The 23,732-nt window shown below is 51.3% G+C and overlaps 1 protein-coding gene and 2 pseudogenes across 2 annotated transcripts; 1 reads left to right on the top strand and 2 right to left on the bottom strand.

Moving 5' to 3' along the window:
- Positions 1 to 1,199: 1,199 nt before the first annotated feature.
- LOC150006549 (acylglycerol kinase, mitochondrial-like) lies at positions 1,200 to 15,052 on the bottom strand (annotated as a pseudogene). The gene is made up of 3 exons (XR_016511950.1): positions 14,947 to 15,052; positions 12,226 to 12,309; positions 1,200 to 3,067 (listed from the first exon to the last, which is right to left on the bottom strand). The product of XR_016511950.1 is annotated as an acylglycerol kinase, mitochondrial-like (transcript).
- Positions 5,010 to 5,329, bottom strand: LOC150006550 (transmembrane protein 14C pseudogene; annotated as a pseudogene).
- On the top strand, positions 12,879 to 20,340 carry NEURL3 (neuralized E3 ubiquitin protein ligase 3). Its single transcript, XM_090280761.1, has 5 exons — positions 12,879 to 13,022; positions 14,963 to 15,020; positions 17,249 to 17,734; positions 18,666 to 18,737; positions 19,378 to 20,340. The coding sequence occupies exons 1-5, from the start codon at positions 12,879 to 12,881 to the stop codon at positions 19,578 to 19,580; spliced, it is 963 nt and encodes a 320-aa protein (XP_090136887.1). The 3' UTR covers positions 19,581 to 20,340.
- Positions 20,341 to 23,732: the final 3,392 nt, after the last annotated feature.

Raw genomic sequence — 23,732 nt, 5'->3', positions numbered from 1 at the left:
GGCTGCTGTCTCATACCAGCGGGCACAGCCGGGGAAACCTGCACCAAACGAGGACTCCTGGTCCACTGGAGCCTGACTGCTATCTTTATTTGAGTTTGTTGCGTCTTTTCTGGCAGACAAAGAGCAGGGCTTGGACACAGCCTTCCCAACATCTCATCCCACCCCCACCTGTCCTGTGCACCCTGCACACAGCCCAGGACCGGTGCACAACCATGCCAGAGGGCCAGCTGGGAGACAGGGGAGGCAGGATAGCCTGGGGTCCCCTGGCTTGGGGAGAAAGCTGGGAAGGCCCTGGATTCCCAGCAAATGTAGGGGGGAGGGGAAGGGTGCAGGTTTGGGGTGTGTCTTGGCCTGGTGTATTCTGGGAAGCTTTTTCTGACAGGCCCCAGATTGAGGAGTGGAGGGGATACCCTAAAGTGAAGAGAGCCCATGGGAGCTGGAGCTCATGGCGCTGGCTCTTGTTGGCTGTGGAGGAGGCAGCCGCAGACGGGGGAAGGTGGCACCCAGGCACCCCACCCTACAGGGCCCTGTACCCTCTGCTTTGAACCCTGCTGCTTCAGTCACTCACCCCCTTGGCTGAGATGGCGGCTGGTGCTGTGCCTGAGGCACAGTCCCCATCTTCAGTGACAGGAAAGGATCTTCCAGCCCTGCCCCATACTGTGTGGTCTTGGGTGTGCCACTTGGCCTCTGGGCTTCACTCGCCTTATCTGTAAAATGGGAATGCTTATTATCACTTGGTGTTGATGTGAAGACAGTGAAATTACATGTGAAAAATAGGCTCACAACCTGCATCCTGCCCTCTTTTCAGGTGGCTGGACAGAGTTGCATGTGGTTCAGGGGTGGGCAGGGCCTTACTGACCCTCTCACACCAATGTTTCTCTTTCTCTCTCTCCCTCTCTCTAGAGTCAATATCCTTGGGTGAGGATTTTTTTTTAATTACTTTTTTTTTCTTAAAGAACTTAATTTTTTTGTAAATGGGTGATGAGTGTCAAACTGTGTATTTAAATCACACTAAATATGTTTAAAAGAGTGAAGTAACATTTGTATTTTAAAATATCGATATTTACAGGACAGCAGAAAATACATACTTTGGCAACTCTAACTTCCCATGAAAATTTTAGATGACAACTTAAAACTGCGACGCGATACATGGTTTGTCAGAATATTCAGCCCTGTTGTCCAGGTGGGGCTGGGGGGCCGCCTATAGGAAAATCACCGGGGTAGGGCGGCTACTTTTTAGAGAAAATGAAGATTCCTGGGCTCCACCCGGGCTGAGTTATTTAGGTGTGGGTGGGACCCCAGGTCAGTTACCAGCATGCACCCCAGATGGTTCATCATGCAAACCAACATTTAAGAAACACTATAAAAAACAAACTAGTATTTTACAGTATTTCAGCCATGGCTGAAGAGGGAAACACCTCACCCACATGTCTGGATTGAGGCTCACACTGAAACAAGTAAGGGTCAGAGGTCACCGAGCAGCAGCACCCACTGGGGAGCCCGGGGCCAGCTCACGGTGGAAGGGCCTCGGGTGGTCACGGGATGGACAGGAATGGAGGAGCGAGGCTACCCGTGCCACTGCCGTTGCATTTGGGGGAACATCCGTTGAGAGTGCGAACGTCCTTGAACTGGCCAGAGAAGGGAGCAGCTGTCACACAAGGCAAAGCATTCGCTAATGGAGAAGGCAGGTAAGCTTCGGGGCAGGTGAGGCCACTGTCGCCTTTGGTCCCTCTGGCGGCCTCAGGCAGCCTCGGGTGCACAGCCTCCGGGCGCTCACGGGGCTGAGCTCGGCAGCAGCTGCTCCCTCCTCCTCGGGTCACAGAAGAACCGCAGTTTGCCGGGCAGCAGCTGCACATGCACCGGCATCGCCTCGTACTCCTCGCTGTCCACGGAGCCCCCCGTGCCCTCGGGGGGAAGTAGGGCGCACCGGCTCGCTTGGAGACACTCCGTGCCCTCGGCAGGCAGCCTGGGATCTCGCACCTTTCTGCTCCCTATAGTTGCGAAGTCTCCTTTGCTGACATTGCGGGTTCAATGCAGGTGTTCATAAAGTCTTCTGTGCTAGTCAGGTCAGGCTGGCTGTTTTGAGTCGTGATGGACCGTTCAATGGTGGAGAGCTGAACGTCCCGCCAGACCTCGGGGCCCCCTCCTGGCCACGGGCGTCCGGCAGCTGCGCCCAGTATGACGGGAGCCTTCGCAATATCCCAATATCCGCTGGTACAGAGAGGGCCGAGGAGGAGTCTCATCTGCAACACTGGGGGGTCGTGCTTTAGGTCCCGTGTAGGAGAGTCAGGCTTGATGCGTCTGAGGCCACTCCAGCAGAGTGCTGAAAAAGTGAGCTGCTTTGGTTTTTAGAGGCCTAAAATACCAGTACTTGCTAACTCTGACACCAGCATCTCTGAGGTATCCGCAACGAAGGCCAGTCATTGCAAACACAAGCTGTTCCTTTTCACCCTTGATCTGCAAGACATCAAGTGGACTGTCTCTCCTTTCACGATGGCAAGTGTAGCATCAGTAACATGTTGGACTTTGTTTCCACTTTCAGCAAAGAGGGTCTGACTCAAGCTACTGGTCTGTCCCAGTGGGATGAAGCCGATGGGAATCTTACTGAAGGTGGCCTCATCTGCCCTTCGAAGAATTTCAGTAATAACCTTCTGCAGCGTCCCGTCTCCTCCGGCTACAATGATCACATCTGTTTTCCATCAGCTCCAGCAGCTTCTTGGCTTGGCCCTCATAATCTGTTTTAACAACAGTCACATCCATGCCAGGTAAGTGTAAAATCGGGGCAGCATTTTTTTTTCAGATAGAGTCCTTGCTTTGCCTTTGCAAGCTGCAGGGTTGAGGAAGACAGTCGCCTTCTTCACCTGCACATTGGGACGAATGAGTTGATTGCCAAACACCTGAGCTTCTTGACAGGCTGCTCTCCTTAGCAGGTTATCACAGTGTTTTCTGTACAGCCAATGGCCCGCCCATGTCAGCAGGCAGATTCCAGCTGTGGTTTTCTTCCAATGATTTCAAAGTGTTTTGAAGAACACAGTCATCTTCATGGCTGGCCCGCTCACCACCCTGCCTGCCCGTGTGAAAAAAAAAAAAAAGTTACTATTTTTTTAAAGGAAGTTATGCTACATAATTTTATTTTCTACTGGGTTTTTAATTTTTTTAATGATTTTATTTATCTTATTTTTAGAGAGAGGGGAAGGGAGGGAAGAAGAGAAGGAGAGAAATATCAATGTTTGGTTGCCTCTTGCATGCCCCCAACTGGGGGCCTGGCCCAAAACCCAGGCATGTGCCCTCACTGGGAATGGAACCGGCGACCCTTTGGTTCACAGTCCGGCACTCAGTTCACTGAGCCATGCTAGCCAGGGCTAAAAAATTATTTTTTTAAAGTGACAACTAGTTCCTCTCTCCCTGAATCTGAGATACATTCGTGACTTGTCTCAAACAACCTCATGCACCTTCCACTCGGTCTCTTGGAACATTCACTCTGTGGATACTCCCATGGAGAGACCATGTGTAGGTGCTACAGTCCTCACTTACCCAGAAGCCACCTCAACTATCTGGAGCAGCCCTGAAAACAAAGAAATGCAGTACTAAAAATATGTACCCACTGCCAAGTGCCTATACAACTCTGCACACTTTTCATATGCCTTCAGGGCTCTCACCCTGGAGCCCAATTATCTTTGGAACTTGTCAAAGGGTGGAGAATTTGGAATCAGTCCTGGTTCAACCTATACTAGTTACTCAACCTTGAACCTCATGTTTCCTATTTGTAATGTCCCCAAGTCCCACAGCCAGTAGGTGGCAGAGATCCACCTCTGTGTTGTGGCACTAATGGTACTTAGCATAGGGCTGACACATCGTAGGCCCCAGGAAATGTTTGCTGACTGTCTGACCGAAAAAATGCTTTAACGACGTCCCCAGTGAAGACATAACCAAGGATAGATACATGTGCTCTTACAAATGGGAAGAAGGAAGGGCGCAGAGCAGACTATTTGTATGCACACATGGTGCCTGAAGTGCTGTATTTAGCTGCCCATAGACCCATTGGAAATCAACTCTCAGGATAACTTAGGTCCACTAAGATGGAATTTGAGAGCACTGTCTTCCTTCCCTCTGATAGATACTGCCACCCTTGATGAGCAGCAGACAGAGGCACCAGAAGTCAGTAGGCACAGAGCCCAGGAAGACAAAGACACCCTATTGTTAACCCCTTTATCCCTTGGGTTGGTTGGTTTTTATCCAGTTTATTTATTTATTTTTTTTAAACTAAAGGTGCTCAATAAGTATGATATCATGAGAGCCTTCCTGGTAACTTTTTTTTAATTTGTTTGTTTGTTTTTATTTATTTTATTTTATTTTTTTAGAGAGAGGGGAAAGGAGAAAGAGGGAGAGAAACATCACTGTGTGGTTGCCTCTCACTCACGCCCCCAACTGGGGACCTGACATACAACCTAGTCATGTGCCCTGACTGGGAATCGAACCAGCGACACTTGGCTCGCAGGCTGACGCTCAATCCACTGAGCCACGGCAGCCAGGGCTCCAGTTTATTTTCTATAAAATTTATAGTAAACTTTATTTCCATTGATATTTCCTTTATCATAATTTCAAAGTAGGTCTAAGCTCTAAGGTAAGCAAAAGAACAGATATCCCAAATCTCATAAGAGATTTTTTTCCACAATGTTCCTCTAAGTAGGGTGTGGGGGTGACAGAATCCCCAGTGTTGACACATAACATTTTACCCCTTGAGACTTTATGTAAAAATACAGAAAAAAGAAATAACATCAACATACAAGAATCAAATTTTACGAGGGTATTATAATAATAAACTCTTATGCTATATGCTACCCATCTATTTAAGGTTGTAATAATAATGACCAATATTTTTCTCTGAAAAGTTCAGTACTTTTTTAAAGTAAAATGTCAGCATATGTGAAAATGCTGCACTTATTTCTCTTAATATACTAAAAGTATTTAAGTTTTAAAGTTCTTTAAGAGACCAGGCTGGAACATGACTATGACTGATGGGGTCTATTGAATACACTAATTCCAAGTTTGGCAACCATCAGGAAACTGGCACCTGCAATTAAGCCCACAGGCATAAACTTTCCAGAGTGGTAGAATCTCATTCCCACAAAGCTAGCCAAGGTGCCAGATGTATCAGAGAGAGCTGATAAGTGCCCAGGCCTGCTACACCACCAAAGAGGAGCCCGGCAGCCAGGAGTGGGACACTACCTGCTTTTGCATAGCCAATGATCTCACCAGAAGCAACCAGTGCTGCATAGCCAAAGCCAATCCAATGTAAAGGCAGTAGTGGGCTCGAGTCCTTCTGCATTGTTCTTTCACTTGGTGTAGATGGGAAACTATACCAGGTCTGCGCTTGCAGAGGAAGGACAAGTACCCAAACTACTTTCCTACAGGTTTGCTCCCATTGATGAGGGAGTGTAAGCCCTGGGAAGGGGACCATTCTTATCTAGTTTCTCAAAGCTCAAGTGGGGAGGAGAGGCCCCCGAGCAGACAGAGTAGGCTGGAGCACTCTCTGGCGCCCAACATTTAGAGTCCCAGCCTTGCTACACAGAGGAGGGAGTGTCAGGAGGCCCTAGGGGAGGTCCCTCCTGGCCTAGAGACAGTGCCCATGGTCCAGGCACTGGACACAATACAATGGCCAAAAGGAGTGGAAAGAAGATATTTCTTAGTTTCTGTGCTATTTTGGCTTTGCTGTGGGGCCAGAAGGACCTCTAGGGAATCCTAAAAAATTCTGCTGGAAAGGTCAGAGCTGGTTCTCAGCAACCATAGCTCCTTCCCCACCCACCTACACCACCTCACAACAGAGGGTGCTTGGCTGGATGCCCAGCCGGTGCACACACGGGGTGCACTCATGAGGCCTGTATGTGCGCTCACCAGCCTCTCACGCTCACTGCCTGCCTTTCTTCACCCCTGCTCCTCTGGCTACCACCCTCCTGTTTTTCTCCAGTATCCATTCTCTCCTTCATCTCATAATAACAGCCCACCCCAATTTCTAGCTGGACACAGGACTGTCCAGAGCAAAGGTTACATTTCCTAGTTCTGTAGCTAAGCTTTGGCCAGTGGGATGCGGGCTGAAGGAAGGGGCCCGGTGAGCCTTCCCAGCCATGCCCTGGCCTGGCCCCTTTCTCCTGCTGGCTGGATGTGGCTATGGGACACATGAAAGGGGGTATTACCCCACCAAAGATAAGCAACAGTAGAGTGGCCTGGCCCATGACAGCTTGGCAGAGGGGAGTACCCCATCCCAGACTTGTGCTTTGAAGGAAATGAACCTCTATTGATAGACTGAGCCATTTTGTGCCTCGGTCACTTGCCGCTACACTCACGGCCTGTAGGATATACTCACTCATACACACTCACTTCTCAAGCAGCTGCCCCTGGCTTTTGCCTCCACCCCTCCTTTGGCCCCATCCACCACTGACTTCCTCCTCAAAGAACACAGTGGCCTCTTCCCAGCTGTCATCCCCCCAACACCAGGTGAGATGGGCCTGGTCACCTTCCACTCCTCCCTCGCAGCCCTCCAGAATGCCATGTTCCTAGCACCTACCCTGACTCTGATGTCCCTTACCAATGTCCTTTGAGGGCCTTTATCCTGTGCTTGCCCTGCTTATGTTGGTTTCTCCAAAGTTTAGTCCCGAATCATCATGGGGATAAGGGCTAGACCAGCCTTGGAGGCAAAGGAGGTGCCAGGTTTCTGGGGTAGGGTGGGGATACTGTCTACCCAGCCTCCAGGCCAGCCTTTCTTCCTGGCTGGACTTCGCCCACACTTCACAGCTGAGCTCACGCAGACATGCCTCACATGTCTGAGCCACTGCTCTGCTCCTAACAGCTGGATGGCCCCTCTCCCTCTGCCCATCAATTATTGTCTTTCTCAATTTCCAAAATGGACTGAGTCCCCCTGGAATCATCTCTGCAGAGCCCATGGAGGGTGCTGGACCACTTCTTGGCAAATGCATAATAACTCACCCACAGGCCTCCAGTGTGAGCTGCTGACACTCCTGCGGGAGATCTGGCTCTGCGGGGTCAGAGGTCCTCAGAGCCTGCGAGGTGCACTGTGCCCCTGATTCACTTCCCAGCCATCCCACACAGGGCTCTAGTGGGAAGGCTGTAGGGCACACACATGGCCCCAAGAAAGGCCCTGATGTCCCCTCCAGTAACAGGAAGGCAACCCCTTTATTGGTAAGAGTTGGTGTTTACAGAGAGTGCAATTTCCTGGGCTAATCTCTTACCCACTCAGGTGGGCCTCTTCATTCTCATTTTGCAGATGAAAAAACTAAGGCTCTGAAAGAGCAACCAGTTGGTCCAAGGGTTCATGGCTGTTAGGTGGTAAAGCCAGGATTTGAACCCAGCTCTGTCTGGCTCCAAAATTTGTGCACTTACCCACTCCACTGTCTTCCTGGACTAGTAACTCTGGAGGGCCTATCAAATTCCTCCAGCTCAACAACTGGACATCCCGCCAGCTGATCTTATCCACCTCAGTATGACTGGTGACTTCCACATCTGTATCCCCAGACTTGTCCTCTCCGCTAAGCTTCCTGCGGATTCCCAGGTGCCCTTCAGCCATCTGCCTTGATGGCTTGCTGCTGCTCCAGACTGATATCCTGAACCTAGGCTTGCTCTCAGCCCCTCCCTGGTACCCGGCATCCTCGCCCACTGTCTCCAGGACTTAGCTTTGGCTTTCCATTGTGGCCTGATTTATTCCTGCAGTACCTACTCCTGGTGTCCCCAGTTTATAATCTAACAGTTCTCACCTGCACGCAGTCCCCTGCCTGATAGATCTCTCCCAAAAGCACATTGTCCCTGACCCTTTAATTCCAGAGTCCTGCTCAGAATCCTTCAGCAATTTCCAGTTCTACAGAATAAACTCCAAAACCTCCTTAGCATGGCCTTTGTGGCTCAGTTCTTTACTGTAACCTTCCTCTACACACTGGAAGACACTATTCCACTCTGTCACTGGGCTAGACACTGCTAGCTGCCCAGCCAATATCCATGTCTCCTTCTTCCTCAATTATAGAACCTCAATTTTTAGCTGCTCCCCCAGTAAAGACTAGTGTAATTAGTTGTGGCCACCTGACAAAATTTTGACCAGAGATGTCAACAAAAGTGTTACGTAAGCCCTCTAGCAAGTCTGCTTAATTGGGAACTGACTTGAGAGGAATGCTCTTTTGGGTTTTTCTCCTTCCTGATGCCTGGAATGCTAATGTGCTGGATGGAGCTCCAACAACCCTTCTGGTCCATAAAGTGACCTTGGGTATAAAGGCCAGTGCTAGAATGGTGGATCAGAAAAGTAGAGCCCTAGCTGGTGTGACTCAGTGGATTGAGTGCTGGCCTGCAAACCAAAGGATTGCCAGTTCAATTCCTAGTCAGGGCACATGCCTGGATTCAAGGCCAGGTCCCCAGTTGGGGGCATGCGAGAGGCAACCACATATTGATGTTTCTTGCCCTCTCTTTCTCCCTCACTTCCCCTCTCTCTAAAAATAAATGAATAAATAAATAATATCTTAAAAAGAAGAAAGTGGAGAGAATCTGGGCTCCTGAGCTTGCATGGCTACCCTGGACTGTCTATTTTCAACTTATTTTATGTTAAAAAGAAATGAACACCTCTTGTTTAAGCCATTATTCTTTTGGATATTCTGCTATATGCAAATAATCCTAATCTTAACTGATACAACCAGACATAACTGTGCCTGATTACATTTCTATACCTTTGCATATGCCATTCCTTTTCCCTGATATGCCTTTCCTTGCTTTCCTGTTCTTGGAAGCCCGATTATCCTTTCAGGATCAATTTTGAGATCTGCTGCTCCACAAAACCTCCACCCACCCCTGGGCATAACAACCCCTCTCTGTACCCATGGTTTCCCCGTGCTCAGTTTGGCCCTTTTGTAGCACTTACCTATGTACCAGGGTGGACTTGAATTGACTGAGGAACAAGAACTGGATTTTCTTCGCCCTCGGGCTACCCAGAAATGGGACAGTTCTTGGCATACAGTAGATACTCAGTCAATTTCTGTTGAACACACACACACACACACACACACCCAGCAAGGATGCCACAGTCTTCCCAGAACCAACCCTCTGACAGATGTATATGGGAGGAGTGGGGCACAGGAAGAAGAAAAACAGAAAAGGGGAGAGGCCTCTCCCCTTCCCTCACCTCTGAGCAGCCAGGTGGGCTCCCCTCCCCTAAACCCTTCTCTAGCAGGCTCCACACTCACACCAGAGGGGGATGATCTGGTTGCTGGCAAGGCAGGAACCAGGGAACTCAGGGCAGTGGAGGGGCATAGCAGAACCAGGGCCCAGGAAGATCTGGACAGGCCAGCAAGGTGAAAGTAGCCTCACGGACTTAACTAGGGGCTGACTACTTTGTTGGCACACCCTGGCCTTCTTCTCCTGCCCTCTGGCCCCCAAGGCCCAGGGTATGGATCCAGCTATTGACCTAGAGGATGTGGTGGACCTCCACAGCTGTTAGGGGGCTCATGGGTAGGAAGTGAGTGGATATGAAGGATAGCAAGTGCCGGGGAGGCAGGTGGGAGAGCCTTTGTGGCCCTGTTTTCCTCCAGTATGTGGGACCAAGGGTCAGTTCCATTTTTTCCCACGTGGCGTCAGTGTTGGCTAAGCGATCTGGCTTCCAGGGCAGGTTTTCTATCATTCACCAGCTTACTCAGAATTAGAATTTTAGAGTTGGAAGGCAGTTTAGCTAATACATAATTAATGTGCAATTGACATGAGACTTAAGGGTCCACCTGAGTGGATTTTTCCATATACGTACACATACCTCGGTGAAGACGCGAACACTGCCGGCACCCCAGAGGCTCCTGTGTGCCCCTCCAGAAGGTGAGCACTATCCTGACTCCTAATGGCACAGATTAGTTTTCCTGTGTCTTAGCTTCATATAAATGGAAGCATGTGGTGGGTGCTGCTTGGATCTCCTCTGGATCACACCGGCAGGGTTCAACCACGTTGCTGTGGGTAGCAGTAATTTGTGGGGTTTTTTTTTTTGTTTGTTTGTTTTTTTTGCAGTGGTGTGATGACATGACGATTTCCATGCTCTTTTGGTGGGAGTGGTAGGTTAGGTGCCACAGGGAGCAGCCCCAACACAGAGGTCACTGATGGAACTCATTAGGGAGCATTCTGGGGATCCACACCTGCGGACATGAGACTGGACAGAGGAGGGAGCCCAGACTGTGGTGCAGTTGCAACAAAAAACCACTTAAGGGCAGCACCCCCGCCTCTGAGAGATTGACGATGGGGTTGGCTCTAGTCTGGGGCTGTCATGAACAACGCCACCCTGAACAGTCCTGTAGCAGTCTCCGTAGACACTGGCATCTGAGCCTGCTAGATATTCACCTAGGAGTGGAATCACTGGGTCATCATCAGGTAGGCAGGTGGGCAATTGTCAAACTGCCACACTGCACTTTGGTCCCCACAAATTCTTGCCAACCATCCACTGTGAGCGTGACCCTCATTATTATAGGGCCAAGTTTCCAGGCACGGCAGCCCCCTGCCCTCTGAGGTTTTGGTCTGGTGGGAACAGTTGAACTTGGGTAAGTACAACATGGCGGGGTACCAGAGCTCTGACAGCAGACAACACAGGGGCTGGGCTGCCGGTGTCCCAGATTGGGCTAGGGGCCTGTGGCTTTCCACTTCTGCTCAGTCGCAGGCTGGCACAAACCCTGGACAATCCCTCAGCTTCTTCAGCTGTATGGTGGGGACAAAAACAGCCGTTCAGCAGCTTCTCACAGTGCCACAGGCACCTCAGGGGCTGGCCTCTGTGAAAGCCCTTGGAACTGGTGGGGTCCTGGGCAAACTGCCTGCCAGTGAGGGGACACTTGGAGGGAGGGAGGGATGTGGGGAGCTGCAGGGTCAGGAAGGAGGTGCAGAGGCCTCAGAAGCTTTGAGGGCCTCAGTACATCCTGCAGTACTGATAACAGCCACCAGGGGTCACCTCAATCACGGAGGCTGCCCTCCTGCAAAGGAGTCACTGTCTTCTTGGAACCTTTAGGACAGCCTTGTGATACTGGTGGCCTGGAGGGGAGGGAAGGGTGCAGGCTCTTCGTGGGGCAGGCTCCGCCTCACACTAGGGCTACCAGTCAGCAACTACCCATAAATTTCCCACTGTGTGTCAGCACAGGTGAATGCGGAAGACGTTGATAACGAGTCAATGCTCAGAAGGGTAGGAGAGGAGGGAAAAGGTGGGATCTCTGGGTCCCACAGCACCCAGAGAGAAGGGGACTCCCTGTGGCTGGATCCCCCAGGCTGGGCTGGCAGGACCATAAACCATGGGCCCTTGCCTCAGGCTGGACCGGCTGAAACCATCAACCTTGGACTCGTGGTGAATGCTACTGGCCTCTCGCCAGTTTGCCTCTGACCTTTGCTTCTAGAGGAGAGACTGAGGGAGCCTGGTAGTGTGCATGGTGTGGAAGAGAAGAAGGCTCAGGGTGGCAGCCGACATCTTCTAAAGTCACTTGGGGCGAGGCTGCTGTCATGCTCCATCACCGAGACCAAAGTCATGGCATGTTGGGGATGGAAGGGTCCCACGGATCAGCTCATCCTGGCTTCCTATTTTACACATGGGGGCACCAGGGCCCAGAGAGGGCAAGGGAGAGCAAGGAAACACAGGAGGTAGAGCCTGGGTCTCCAAACCCCCATCCTTTCCCACCCACCACCTCCCCAGCCCCATCACTAGCACCACTACTCCCTGCTGCCCCAGGGATTTGCATGGGAGTATCTGTCCCTTTAGTGAGGTTCAGAGAAGTCATAATCATGGCCTCGATTCAAGGTTCTGAGGAGGGCTCAGCCTGGAGATGGAGACCAGGCTACTCACAAGCCTCCAGACTGAGCTAGGACCTTTCTCCAAAGCGGGGTCCACAGAACCACCCTGTTAATAAAGCATGGTGCTGTCAGGCACACCCAGACCTTCTGAATCAATCCACATTTAATAAACTCCCCAGGAGAGTCATGTGTGCGTCAAAATGTGAGAAGCGCTGAGTTAGAGCCAGCCACTTGGCCTCCCCCAGCCGCAGTGTCCCTGTGGCAATGGAGGGACAGAGGTTCTCTGGCCTCTTTGTTACAGCTGATGCACTGGGAGCCAGGCCTTTGGCCAGACCTCCTGGGGACAATTTACACTAGGGAGTGGGTTCTAGAAGGTGGAACTCCAGCTCCAGCAAATGTAGGGGAGCAATCACACCCTTCCATTCCACCTACCTTGCCTCCTCTCTGTGGAGACCTGAGCCGGGCCACTCCACAAGTCATGGGGTGCCCACTTCAGCAACATGGATTAAGCGCCTCCTGTGAATCAACCGGGGTGCTTTTAAAGACTTATTTATTTTTTAGAGAGAGGAGAAGGGAGGGAGAAAGAGAGGGAGAGAAACATCGATGTGTGAGAGAAACATAAGTTGGTTGCCTCCTCCATGCCCCCAACTAGGGGCCTGGCTGGCAACCCAGGCATGTGCCCTGACTGGACATCAAACCAGTGAACTTTTGGTTCACAGGTTGGCACTTAATCCACTGAGTCACAGCAGCTGGGGCTCAACCGGGGTGCTTTTAAAAATAATTGACACTGGCCCCCACCCCAAGCTGCTGGAATCAGGGCCTCTGGGTCAGGTATGGGCACAGGTACTTATTAACGTGCCTCAGGCAATTACAATGCACAGCCGTTGGGAGCAACTGCTCAGAAGTGGGTGAGATGTCTACCCTAAATCCCACCCAGGCCATCCCAGGCCATCCCAGGCCACCCCAGGCCCTGCTTCCTTCAGGCCAGCCAGCTTCACAGACCTACTGCCCTAGGAAACACCAGGAAATTCCCTGGATATTTTAACTCGTGACAGCAACGTCTAATTAATCATCAACCCTGTAACATGATCTTAGACCATAACAAGGGGACCAGTGGAGCTCACTCTAGAAACCTGTCTATTGGTCTCTTCAGACAATTCCTTCCAGACCCAGGGACCCTGGGCCCAAGGATCCCAGGCCAATGGGGGCCCAGCTCTGCTCCCCTGCTGGTAAGTAGGAGCCATATGCTTGGCCCCTAGACAGGGATACAAGAGGCAGAGGGGTCTCAGGTCATTGCTGGGGGAGAAATTCAGGAGGCAGAGGTGTGGTCAGTGTAAACATCACTCAGCAAGAGCTTCTGGTACAGCTGTGAGCCAACCTGGCTGGTGAGCTGTTGCAGTGCGGCAGTGAGGCAGTGAGCTTCCTGCCCCTTCAAGAATCCGGCAGAGGCCGGTGATCAAGCCCGGCATCCCTATAGTGACCGGCTGACACATGTGGCCTGGCTGCCTTTGAGCCCTGTTATATAATGAGGAGACTGGCTGTATGGGAAGCAATAGTGTTTAGGGGATCTGATGGAAGACTAGGGGTTCCAGTTGTAAAAGCTGAGCTGTGGGACCCAGGGAAGATCACTTTCCCCTGGAGCCTCAGTTTCCTCACCTGAAGGCTGAGCCTCTGCAGCCCTCCTGCTGGCTTACAGGACTGCTGCCAGCAGAAACCTAGAGGTGCACCTCTCCAGAGTATTCCTCGGTGTGAGGGGCAGAGACAGAGAACCTGGGCTTTTACCTCCAGAGATATGACTGCACCTCTCTGGCTACTCCTCCCTCCAAGTCAAAAAGCCCACCTCCCCCATCAGCCCCCTTTCCCAAACAGCACTGAGGGCTCCCACACCAACAGCAGGTGGCACCAAGAGCCTGGGGTGGAGAGGGGCCAAGCCACCATTGTCGCTTTGACAAATGTGTTGGGATCCCAGGCGTGGGTGGTGCCATGCCATGAGGAGGCAGCACAGGAGTGTGTGGGTGGGTGGGTGGGCTGGGCTTCCACACGCCTTACACCTCTGTGAGCCAGCTCCAAACACAGAGCCCTATGCAGAGTAGTGGGTGGGCCCTGGGGGGCTATGCAGTCCTGCAGGCTTCCTCCCAGCAGCACCTCGCAGGAGCCAGCCTCGGGCCATGGTGAGGGGCTGTGAGGTTCTTCGTTCAGAGAGCCTGGGCATGCAGCTGACAAGAGGGTGCCCCAGGCCCCCAGCTGCCTGAGACCTGTACAGCTGGGGCGGTGTCTCACCCTCCGCCCTCTAATCGTGGAGGGCACATAGTCCCCACGGGCTGCTGGGAGCTGCTGAGGTGCATCGGGCAAGCTTTGCAGACTGTCAAGTTCCTGTCCAGGATGAAGCCTGCTTTCCTGAAGTCCCCAGGGCACCCACCCCCCAAACCTGCTGAGGGACTAATGTAACCACCAAGGCCACTCCTAGGCATTCCTCCTCCTCCTTACACTGCCTTCCAGCCGGCTCCCTGGCTCCCCTTCTTCCTCCTTCTCCACCCAACCCGATCCTGCCTCCAGAGTCAATTCTGCCTGAGTCAGTCCCTGTCCAGGCAGCTGGAAAGGTAATAGAGTGGAAACTCCATCCACTGATCCTTCCTGAGGAAGGTGGGGCAGCTTCCAGCCAGGACAAGCTCATCTCGGCAGTTACCCTCTCAGCCCAAGCAGCTAAATGTGAGGGGTCTCCTGTTTTCCCAACCCAAGGTGGGGCCCTTTCCGTGTAAGGGCTGCACTGGGCAGGGCTGAGGCCACCTCTCTTTGAACCCCAGCTTGCCCTGCAGAGCTGGAGGCTGTGTGCTCACTGCCTGGCAGGGTGGTGGCAGCACTGGACATGGTGGTCTGTGGGGAGGGCTTGAATGCCACTCACCACCCTAACCAAACCCATTCCAGGGCTCCTCTCCAGTCCCCAGTTCAGGAATGGACAGTGAACCAGCCAAGCGAGGGGGGGTGGTGGCCTCCACCTACCCAGGTGGGTTTTGGCTGGTTACACTAGGAACCCCTAACTGCCCCCACCCACCCTAGCCTGTTGCCTGCCTAGGTGGGCACTTAACTCTTCACACTCAGGTACCTGGGGACTCTTCTGGGCTGGGGTCTGACTCAGGTTCAGATTGAACTTACCTCTTTTTATTTTCAGCCTCCTTCATCCAGCGCAGAAAGAGTAGGGCCAGGAGGGGAGGAGGAAGGAAAGGAGGGTAAGTGATAAGGCTGGAGGAGCTGGCTAAGAGCAGGTCTGGGCAGGAAGCTTCTCCAGCTTCCTGCACGCCTCCCCCAGGCCGCTGGAGTTGAGAGGAAGGGCTGCCCAGTAAGCGCCTTTGCCTTCCAAACTGCCAAGTAGTCAGGTCAGGAAGCCCCTTGATTTCAAAGGATACCCCAGGCCTTGAAGGGATGACCTGGGACCCCCTCTCCAGCCTGTGCCCTGACCCGAAGGGAGCTGCCAGGACCCTCTCTCTCCCAGGGCAAGGAAGTCGCCGTTACTGGGGCCTGGCCTTCACAAGTGACACAGGCTCTTCATGGGAAGATTAGAAAGTCAGACAAGAGAGACTTCCGGCCAAGATGGAGGCTTAGACGGACACACTAGGTCTCCCTCTACAACTAGAGAGGAATACAACTACTTCAAAACAAAGGATAACTAGAGATTCCAGAAAATAAAACTACACGGAAGCCCAACATATGAAGTTATAAACCAGCGGTGCCATTTGGGCAGGTAAGAGTTAAAGAGGGCAGCGCTGTTTGCGGTCGCACCTGGGACAGCGGCGGGGCGGCGAAAAATCCCGGCTGCAGTCAAGCCCCTGGCAGTGCGCGACCCCAGCGCTGGGGAGAGCGGCCGCCACATCGCCTTGAACAGTGAGGCCCAGGGGGGCGGGAGGACGGATCCCGGTCTCCTAGCGGAATAACTGTGTGAATCCATCTTGGACCCCCGCCCCCAAAGAAAGCACCACAGGGCTGCGAAATAGGTCGCGGACAGGCAGGCGCCGGTCGCTGGGTCATTACGAGTACACAGGCACTGCCCCCTACAGCCGGCCCAAGAAAACAAAACGCATCTGTCAAAATGAGGCAGACAACTATAGAAATCCCGGTGGCACAGCTCACCAGGCAACAGATAGAGAACCTGACAGATGAACAGATAAGAAACCTGTCAGAGGCTCAGTTCTGGACCATTGTTATCAGGTGGCTTACAGAATTCACAAAAGAGCAGGAAAAAGATAAGAAAGAAGCGAAAAACATTCATAACGAAAGGAACAAAACCACATACGAGACAGATGGTGAGGAAAAAAAATCCAGAGTTCATTTCAACAAATTGGAATATGGAGAAGGAACAAGCAGTCAACCAATGCAGAGAGAGGAAATGGGAAGCAACAATGAGAGGATCAGAAACCTCTGGGACAGCTATAAAAGGCCCAACATAAGAATCATTGGTTTGCCAGAGAGTGAGGAAGATGAACTAGAACTTGAAAAATTGAGTGAAAATATAATAAAGGAGAACTTCCCAGACTTGGGGAAGGGAATAGACTTGCAGGTCCAGGAAGCAAGGAGAGTTCCCAAGAGACTGGACCCAGGAAGAACCACTCCAAGACACATTATAATCAAAATGTCAAAAATTAAAGATAAAGAGAGAATCTTAAAAGCAGCAAGAGAGAAGAAAAGAATTATGTACAAAGGGGTCCCAATTAGACTATCAGCTGACTTCTCAAGGGAGACCCTACAGGCAAGAAGGGACTGGCAAGAAATATTCAAAGTAATGAAAATCCAAAACCTACAACCACGAATACTCTATCCAGCGAAATTGTCATTCAGAATAGAAGGACAGAGAAAGTGTTTCCAGGACAAAATAAAACTGAAAGAGTTCATTAGATCCAAAAAAAAAAAAAAAAAAAGAAAGTCAGACAAGAGAAAATACAGCGGACCCATCAGCAGAGCAAAGCAGTCACTGGCCCCATCTCTTTCTGATTGTCTCTAGATATAGACAGACTTTAGATGTGCACATTAAACAAACACATCTGTGAAACAAGGCCAGGGCCATAGGAAAACTATGTTCTCAAGCCTGCTCTTTCTGTGTAATGTCAATATAACCGGATATAACCATACCAGGTATTGAAAGCCTATACCTGCGGCATCAGTGCTTTTAACTTTTACAACCACCTTGCAGCGAGGGAAGCCAAAGTTTGAGGGGTTTCACAGAAGGAACTTAGATCCCAGATAGGCAAAGTGAGCTCCTTGCCAGCTCTAAACAGGTTTCTGAGAGCCCCCAGGGAGCTGGGGATGGTGGAAATGCCCTCTCCCTAAAGGTCAAGGTTGCCCCAGGATGCTTTGACATTGGGGTGGAGGGGGAGGGACTGGGGGGATGAAGCAATGGTCGAAATGGTCAGATGAGCTGGTGGGTTCCGGCTCGCCCTCATGGACATCCCCCTGCCCGCTGCAGACACTGAGGAGCCCCCGGAGACCCTTCGCTTCCACGCTGAGGCCAAGGGCGTGCAGGTGTTCCTGGACGTGAAGCGGACCACTGCGTGCAGAGTTAACACTTTCCACGATGGCATCGTGTTCAGCCAGAGGCCAGTGAGGCCCGGGGAGCACGTGGCACTGCGTGTGCGGGGGCACGAAGGTGGCTGGCAAGGTGGCCTCCGTGTGGGCTTCACGCGCCTGAACCCCACGCACGTGCCAGCGCCCAGCCTGCCTCCCTTCCTGTGCCCGGACCTGGAGCAGCAGAGCCCAACGTGGGCGGCGATGCTGCCCGATGGCTGCGCACTGGCCGGGGATGTGGTTTGCTTCTGGGTGAACTACCGTGGCTGGCTCTGTGCCCAAGTCAATGGGGGCCAGAGACTCCTGCTGCGCAAGGGCATACCCAGGAGTGCCCAGCTCTGGGCCGTGATGGACGTGTATGGGACCACCAAAGCCATCGAGCTGCTGGGTGAGGCCATTCGCCTGGACCAGGCAACGCCCTTGGCGGCGGGGGGGTGGGGTGGGGTGGGAGTGGACACTGGGGTGGTATTCCACCAGTATCCAGAGCCTTGGGGAGAACCATTCATTCATATTGTCAGTTTTTCCATCAGCATCTGCCAGTGTCAGGCATGAAGATGTGAGCTGGGGACAAAACCCAGGCTTAGGAAGGGCAACCTGTCCCTAAAGAATAAGAAGAGATGACCAACACCCCAAACAGCAGTCAAAGGACGGATCACCTTTCGCAGAGGAAGAAATTTTGGAGTGGGGCTTTGCAGTCTAAGTAGGAGTTAGTTCACAGGAGACGAGGGTGGCAAGCCAAGGGAAGACAGTGTGAGGGGTGGAAGTGAGCAGAAAGCCTGTGCGGGCGAGGGAGAGACGTGCAAGTCAGTGGGTGGGAAACAAGACTCCCTCTCACCGCTTGCAAGGGGCGTGGCTTTCAGGGGAGCAAGCAGATACACAAACACCCAGAAGAAGAAATTCTGGCATTCCTGGGCTGGTGGCCCCTGGTCCCCCCAGCACTGCTCGTCGCGCAGCTGCTGGAGCCCCGTCCCTGGACAGCCTGATTTGGTAGGTGAGGGGCGGGGCCCAAGCACCTGTTTTCTCCACTTGCTGCTGGATTTCCATGCTGAGTGATGCTGAGGGTCTCCACTCAGGCGGTGGCAGTGGGGTAGAGAGGAGGTGTCTAAAGGAAGGGTAGTTTAAGAAAAAGGGTCCACAGTCCCACGAATTCTCTGCTGGGTTAAACTGAGAGAGGAACAGCCAGCACGGGGCTGTTAGATCTGCCAGCTGCGCACGCACCGCCGCCCAGAAAAGAAAGATGATGGGCACTGCCTCAGGGGAGAGGGGCAGCGGCACCTGGCTCTGCTTATAACAGGCCTGCGTCTCCCTCTCTGTCCTAGATCCAGCAGCCAGGGCCTTCCGCACAGCCTGGCACTGCACCATCCCTGAGGAGATACCATGTGACCCTGAAGGTGAGTGGCTTCCAGCAGCACCAGGGACTCCCCCAGGCCTCCAGCCCCAGGAGCCAGGGGGTCCAGACCTGGGAACTCAGGGAAGTCTACCTTAGAGTCTCTCACAGGCTTTAGGCCAAATGATTTGGCTCTGCCTACTGGAACCTAAAAGTAATGGCGGCTGTGCAGTTGGAAAAAAAAGAAAAAAAAAAAGGAGTTCAACAGCTCTACCTTCTAGAACATCAGCTGTCATACAAGTTACAAGAGCCCATTCATGAGCAGATGATGTTATTTTGTTCCTGCTTTAGAAAAGCAATCCTCATTCACAGTAAAAGCTTTGCCAAATAGGAATAAAAGAAAATTATTAAGGGATAAAGAAGGAAATAAAAAGAGAAAACATCACCCATTACTTCCTAATGAATTTCCTCCCAGTCATACATATATGGAAAATTGTTGGTGCTTTGTTTTCTTTTTTTCTACATCAGAATTTCATGATATAGATGTAATGTACATCATGGCTTTCTTACCAATTTTTTCACTTGATTACATTATGAGCATTTTCTCACAAGGTAATATTTTTCCCAGTACAACTACCTGGTTCTCTGTTCTGTGACTGCCCACCCCTTGACTCCATATGCATTGTCTCCATTCCCATCCACAGCAGGAGAGGAGTGTGCCATCTGCTTCCACTGTACTGCCAACACCTGCCTTATCCCCTGTGGCCACACACACTTCTGCAGCTGCTGTGCCTGGCGAGTCTTCAGGGACACAGCCAAGTGCCCCATGTGTCGCTGGGAGATTGAAGCAGTGGTCCCGGCACGTGGCCCTCCTGCTCTGAGGACTCGGGGAAGCCTTCTAGTGTGAGTGGCAAAGTGGGCCTCGCTCTGAGCCGGTCGGTCCCTGCGGTGCAGGGGAGGGGTGGGGCAGTTCACCTTCTTTCTGCAGAAAAGTTAGAAAGGCTGGTTGGTAATGAGCACAGCATAGAGAGGGCTCTTCCCCTTCCCCAACAGGCTGGGGCCAGCGGTACAAGGAGGAGCCCCTCTTTCTGCCCACACCAGAATTATCTCTTTGACGGGAACCTGGTTGTAGACAGTGGCTCATCAGTGCCCAGCGGGCTTGACATCCCTCTGCTTAGCTCCAGGTTTCTTCACGCCCAGGGCTTTCAAGGCTTTTGGCTGGCTGCTTGGCACAGCCACCGTTGGCCTAGCAACCCCTGGCACACATACGTGCCAAGGTTCTTGGAACACCAAGAACCCACACATGTCAATGAGGAGGATCTTTGTTCAGAGATTGGCGGACTAACCCCTGGTTTTATAGTTGAGGAAGTTAAGGTATCTACATTTGCCTGTGACAGCCATGCCTGTTTGGGGACTGAGGAGCTGGGCAGATGCAAGGAGGCATCTACATGAAGTGTTTACAGTCCCGCGTGGGAGCTGGCTCACTGCTGACAAGTCCTCAGTAAAGTGAGCCAGGAGTTACTTACCTCATAGCGTGGTTTGTGAGGATCCAGTAAGATCATGCATCTGAAGATGATTTAGCACATATAGGGCACTGTTGTCATTGTGCTTATTTCCTTGCTAATTTTTTATGTGTCAAAATAAATCTTGTCTTATTTTATGAATAACATTGTAATGAATATGTTCCTTTGTTACATTCTGTGAAAGCAGGTGGAATTGTGGGCTGGTCAGGATGCTGGGGCATTTGGGGACATGCCCTCCTGTCCTGCACAGACACACACTGGGCTTGCAGTGGACTGGGTGGGGCTCCGGGCTCTCAGGCCTATGTCCCCTATCCGGCTGAGCACATGAGAGAGACTGTCCTACACTACCAGCCCTGAAGTCACAACCAGACTTTGCCCTCGCCAGTCTTGATTTGGGGGACCTATATGGGAGCTCTGGTTCCTGAATAAAAGGAGAAATTGACCCGGGAGCCCCCCTCAGCTGGTGTTTGTGGCAGGGGGGCAAGGCATGGCACATGACTCAGTACTGGTGGAAAGCATCTCCCAGGGGAGAGACCCATAAGTGTCCTAACCTGGGATGTGTGACTTGACTTCTGTGAGCCTCAGCTTCTTCATCTATAAAATGGAAATAAGACAATTTTCTTTGATAGTAAGTTGTGAGGACAATGAGTGTGAAACTTGCAGCTTAGAGGAAGGGTTCGAAACATGGCAGCTCCCTTTCCCGTGTGAGGCAGCTGCTAGGGGAAGCAGCCAAGAGGTCGCTGCGCTGGGCACCAGGGCCTGGATTTGTGTCCTGGCAGCCCTACATCACCCCAATATTTTGGAGTAATTCCTATGGGTCCTAAAGCAAGTTTTTTCTTCCTTTAAGTGTGCTTTTAAAAAAACAAAAAACAGACCCTGGCTGCTGTGGCTCAGTGGATTGAGCATCGGCCTGCAAGCCAAGTGTCGCTGATTCGATTCCCAGTCAGGGCACATGACTAGGTTGCACGTCAGGTCCCCAGTTGGGGGCGCAAGTGAGAGGCAACTACACAGTGATGGTTCTCTCCCTTTCTCCTTTCCCCTCTCTAAAAATAAATAAACAAATAAATAAATAATTTTTTAAAAAAATCAAATACCTCCATGATGAGGGCATTACTTTAATCCTATTTCCAGTAAATACCTCATTAGTTAACACCTGGGGAAGCCTGATCTTAGAAAAGTGGGACTTCTGGAATGGGGAAGAAAGGACTTCTCTAAATCTATTCTTCCATAAAAGCACTAAAAACATTGGCAAGATTATATACATATTATATCTGACATTAACCAAAGACTAACAACCATCTGCAGGTGGATTATCAAGGAGAACTATTGAAGTCTGGTAAGAACAGTGAAGTTCGTGGTGTTTGAACTTGGTCTTCTCCCATCCCTCTAATGCCAGCTTCACAGTAACCTTGAAAACCAGCAGCCTTGTAGCCATCAGAGGAAACAGACTGGGTGGGGAGCCCCTCAGCAGGCTCCATCCCAGAGCATTGTTACTATTTAACCTGTAAGCTTCATTTATGGGGCGTTGTCATTATTTAATCTAATTTGAAGCTCTCTCTGTGGGAAAACCCCCTACCCGCAAGACATTATATCCCTGCTTAGGGCTCTCTCCATGGGAAACCCCTCTTCCCAGAGTGTTTGTCAAACATAATCAGCTTTGATTATTCAGCATGGCCACTGCCCAAGACTGTGATAATAGTTGGGACAAACAAAAGCCCAGCCAAAAATTTAAAAGAAAGATCTGAGAAATGAGATGTTCACAGGGGAGGTTGAAAGGCTCTGACATATTCCTGGGGACCTAACAGACTGTGTACATGATCAGGAAAGACCCAAAAGGGCCCCGGTCTCTCAGTTCTGGCAGTCCTCAAGGGCCTGTGCAAACAGGGAGTGAAGGCTAACAAGAGTTGTAAGCTACCTGACATAGAAGGCATGCCTTGACTCACACACGGAGCTCCCGGCAAGGGGTAGATTTCCTGACTCAAGGCATTTAAGGAAATCTCTGTCCGATCATTAGCTGACCATTAAGCTAACTGAGGAGGTGCAGGTAAACACAGGTTGGTTCCTTGTGCAACCACATCAAAATTACAACTAAACTATAGAACAACCATCACTCAGAACCGTTAGAAATTGAGTTGAATGGAAGTTCGACAACTATTGTAAGAAACAAGAACAAAGTGACTCCCAAACCAGTGGAAAATCATTAGTAACAAAGGGCAAATGTAAGTAAAGGGTCTTAAAGGCAAATGTAATTAGAGGATCTCTGAGAAGGGAGTTGCCAGCATTAGCATATTTACAAATCACAATAGGGGCATTTAGATAAATGCGTTAGACTGAAACTCTGGAGTAACCAGTAATGGAGAAACAGGGGGAGAAGGAGAAGGGTGGGGGAGCTAATGGCGTTAGGGAGAGGGAGCTAATTGCGTTACTATAAAACCTGTTTTCTTTGCTTGACGCGCACATTCTCCTGGCTGAGGGTGAGCCCGACTCTGCAGACTCGTGAATAAACGCCTCGCTTTGCTGCTCATGTCCTGTGTCCCAGTTTTTATCCAGCGTTTCTCACACTATGGAATTAAAGAAACCATATCCACCCAGACTGGTAGGAGGGATGGAGATGTGGAGATGTGGAATGAGCTTGTCCCACATCCACTAGTGGTGGATAAAAATTGGGATGGATAGCTCAGGAGCAAGAGGTCCCAGCCCCATATCAGGGCCCCCAACCTAAGCTTCCAGTGCCAGGAATATAACTCCCCATAACTTCTGTAAAAACCAGCAGGGATTGAGTTGGTGGAATAAAGTGCTGGATTCTCAAGCAGTTTCTCTTAAAGGGCCTGCACACTTAACTTATTCAGACTCACTCTTTCTGAGCTCCAGCACTGGAGTAGCAGCTTGAAAGGCACCAGAGGTATATGGGGAGCAATTGAAGTGTCTGGCATCAGGGTGAGAGCTGGGGGACAGCTTTCTCCCAACGAGAAAGGTGGGCAGAGGCTATTGTTGCTTTTATGAGCCATCCCCACACAAAGTCACAGGGCTAGCAGGTTGGTGCCACATCTGAGAATCCATCATCCTGGCTCACACTGTTTGCCCTGCCCTGGTGATTCACTAAGGCTCTGCCCCATCCAACTACAGACCCACCCAAGTGTTAACAGTGACTTTTCCATATGAATGGCTGGTCTTGCATCACTCTTCACATCTTCCTAAATCCTCTCAAACAAGCAACAGCTGGCCTCAGTGAACCCCAGCCCTCATACCTCTTAAAGTGGCCCCAAACCTGGCACTAGCAGTAGCTGGCTTTGATTCACAGACTGGCCTCACTGGGGCACCTCCAAGCCCAGTGCAAGTAGCAGCCATCTGCAGTTTGTTTTATAGCTTCTTCCAAGTGACCCCAGACAGAGCACAGGCAATGGCTGACCTTGGTCCATACTACCTGGGAAACCCCAGAGCCTGCACACCCAGTGGACAACTACAGACCACATTGGAGCACTACCACTGAACTACCTCCACAAGCAACACACTCAAAGGGCAGACTCAGCAGGCTC

This window comes from Furipterus horrens, unplaced genomic scaffold (assembly GCF_987537825.1).
Source record: "Furipterus horrens unplaced genomic scaffold, mFurHor1.1.pri manual_scaffold_6, whole genome shotgun sequence".
Lineage (NCBI taxonomy): Eukaryota > Metazoa > Chordata > Mammalia > Chiroptera > Furipteridae > Furipterus > Furipterus horrens.
The sequence above is the reverse complement of the archived record's forward strand: the minus strand, read 5'-3'. Positions and strand labels throughout refer to the sequence as shown.

Excerpts from the sequence above, each read along its gene's own strand:
- NEURL3 (XM_090280761.1), top strand. The coding sequence starts at position 12,879 with ATGATCTTAGACCATAACAAGGGGACCAGTGGAGCTCACTCTAGAAAC. Across the intron at positions 13,023-14,962 it reads CCAGCTCTGCTCCCCTGCTG|CCTCCTTCATCCAGCGCAGA; the intron begins GTAAGTAGGAGC and ends TTTTATTTTCAG. Across the intron at positions 15,021-17,248 it reads GGAGGAGGAAGGAAAGGAGG|ACACTGAGGAGCCCCCGGAG; the intron begins GTAAGTGATAAG and ends TGCCCGCTGCAG.